Below are 1,667 nucleotides of genomic sequence, written 5' to 3' on the forward strand. Positions count from 1 at the left end.
ATCCCCTCATCAAGGTCATCAATGAAGATGTTGAACAAGAGCGGACCCAGTACCGACCTCTGAGGAACACCGCCAGTTACAGGCCTCCAACCAGATTCTGCACCGCCAATGATGACTCTTTTCTCTGCCAGTAAGCCAGTTCTTAACCCACCAGAATGGTTCAGAGTCTTCTGAGAGGCCACCTTGCCCACTGTTCAAGCAGAGCCACTTATAGCCACTGACACAGGAGCACATACCAACATCTTTTGAGCATCTCCAAGAATGGAGACCCCACAGCTTCTGCTAAGAACATGGGCTCCCTTGGCACATTCCTTTTTTTGCAAACGTAGGCGATATTAAAAGCGGATCGTACTATTTGTTTTTGTGATCTCTTCAAGCAAGTGCTCAGCTTCCTCCTGGATCCTCTCTTCTATGCTCCTCTTCCCCATCCCAAAGTTGCGCAGAGTGGTGAGAGCAAACCGCCGAACTTGTAACCATCCCTCGTTGTTGCTGAAAATAATGCCTGTGGAGGAAGAAGAAAGGGGAAAGACCTGCCTTGGGTGTGCTGGACCTGTGATGAGTGGAGGCTTGCAATGAGAGCGAGTGCTGTCTCTGGGGGAGCACTGACACAGCACTGTGTAGCACTGTGGTTTGGAGGCAACCTGCAGAGGTGCTGTAGTCCAGCAGCCTGCTTTTGGCCTTCTCCAAGACATAACCAACCTCCTTGTGAACAGCTGATCCCTTGCATCCACACAGAACTTCCCCTACTGCAACGTGGCTCCGTTGCTTCTTGCCCTTTGCTGTGCACACATGAGCCCAGTCTGGCTCCATGTCTCTCTTACACACTTCACGTGGTGGAAGCCAGAGATTGAGGGCTGCCCTGCCTTCCCTTGTCGCAGTGGCACCCACCCTCTTCTCTCTGACTGCCCTCATACATGCATCATTTGCTCCAGCCCTCATCTGCCATACTTGTCCTCAGCGCTTCCCTTTTCCTCAGGGGAAGCTCAGTCAGTGAACATACCTAATCCTTTGTTAGCCCGGTCTCCAATAGGCATGTGTCCCCTGGCAGCAAACTCATCCGCACGATCAATCAAGGCTTCTTTCACCACCTCATATCCAGACAGCACCACTACTGGAGTTGAACCCAGTTGCACTGAGAAGACCGGCCCGTACTTTTCAGAGAGCTGTCAAAATGCAAGAGAGAGCGTGGCTGTGGAGCAGGTAGAGAGGAGGGGTTGAAAAGTGATCAGGCTGCTGCTGCCTCCTGCTGCAAGCTGGGCAGCCTCACAGACCTGCAGTGTTAAGTGAGGCCTGGTCCTCTCAAGACAAACATCAGTGAGCCATCAGCCCCATAACAAGGGCGGAAGCAGCGAGGGGGCAGCTGAGATCCCCAGGGCTTTTCTGCTCCTTGCCCACTGCCACTCAGCAAGCTACAGCCACACATCGTCCCCATGCACACAGCCCACACATTCCTCACCCTCAGCAGAAACTGAGAGGAAAGAAGGGAGTCCTTACCTTCTCAAGAGTTTTGGCTAAATCCTTTGGTTTCACCTGCAGTATGTTCCCTACAATGGGAAGGGGAGCTGGTCCCTCAGGCATCTTCCCCTTTCCAGACCTTTTTCTCCATTGCACGATGGAGAGCAGGCAAGCCACACAGATCAGGAGGACAACGCTTGCTGCTCCCAGGA

The 1,667-nt window shown here is 52.8% G+C and overlaps 1 protein-coding gene across 1 annotated transcript; it reads right to left on the reverse strand.

Annotated features, from left to right (window-relative positions):
• Positions 1-320: 320 nt before the first annotated feature.
• LOC122192494 (cytochrome P450 2C4-like) lies at positions 321-1,661 on the reverse strand. The gene is made up of 3 exons (XM_042893044.1): positions 1,495-1,661; positions 1,001-1,163; positions 321-502 (listed from the first exon to the last, which is right to left on the reverse strand). The coding sequence occupies exons 1-3, from the start codon at positions 1,576-1,578 to the stop codon at positions 336-338; spliced, it is 414 nt and encodes a 137-aa protein (XP_042748978.1). The 5' UTR covers positions 1,579-1,661; the 3' UTR covers positions 321-335.
• Between the last annotated feature and the right edge of the window lie 6 nt (positions 1,662-1,667).

This window comes from Lagopus leucura, unplaced genomic scaffold (assembly GCF_019238085.1).
Source record: "Lagopus leucura isolate 7727_CA_CO unplaced genomic scaffold, USGS_WTPT01 35025-0_obj-0_obj, whole genome shotgun sequence".
NCBI classification, from domain to species: Eukaryota; Metazoa; Chordata; class Aves; order Galliformes; family Phasianidae; genus Lagopus; species Lagopus leucura.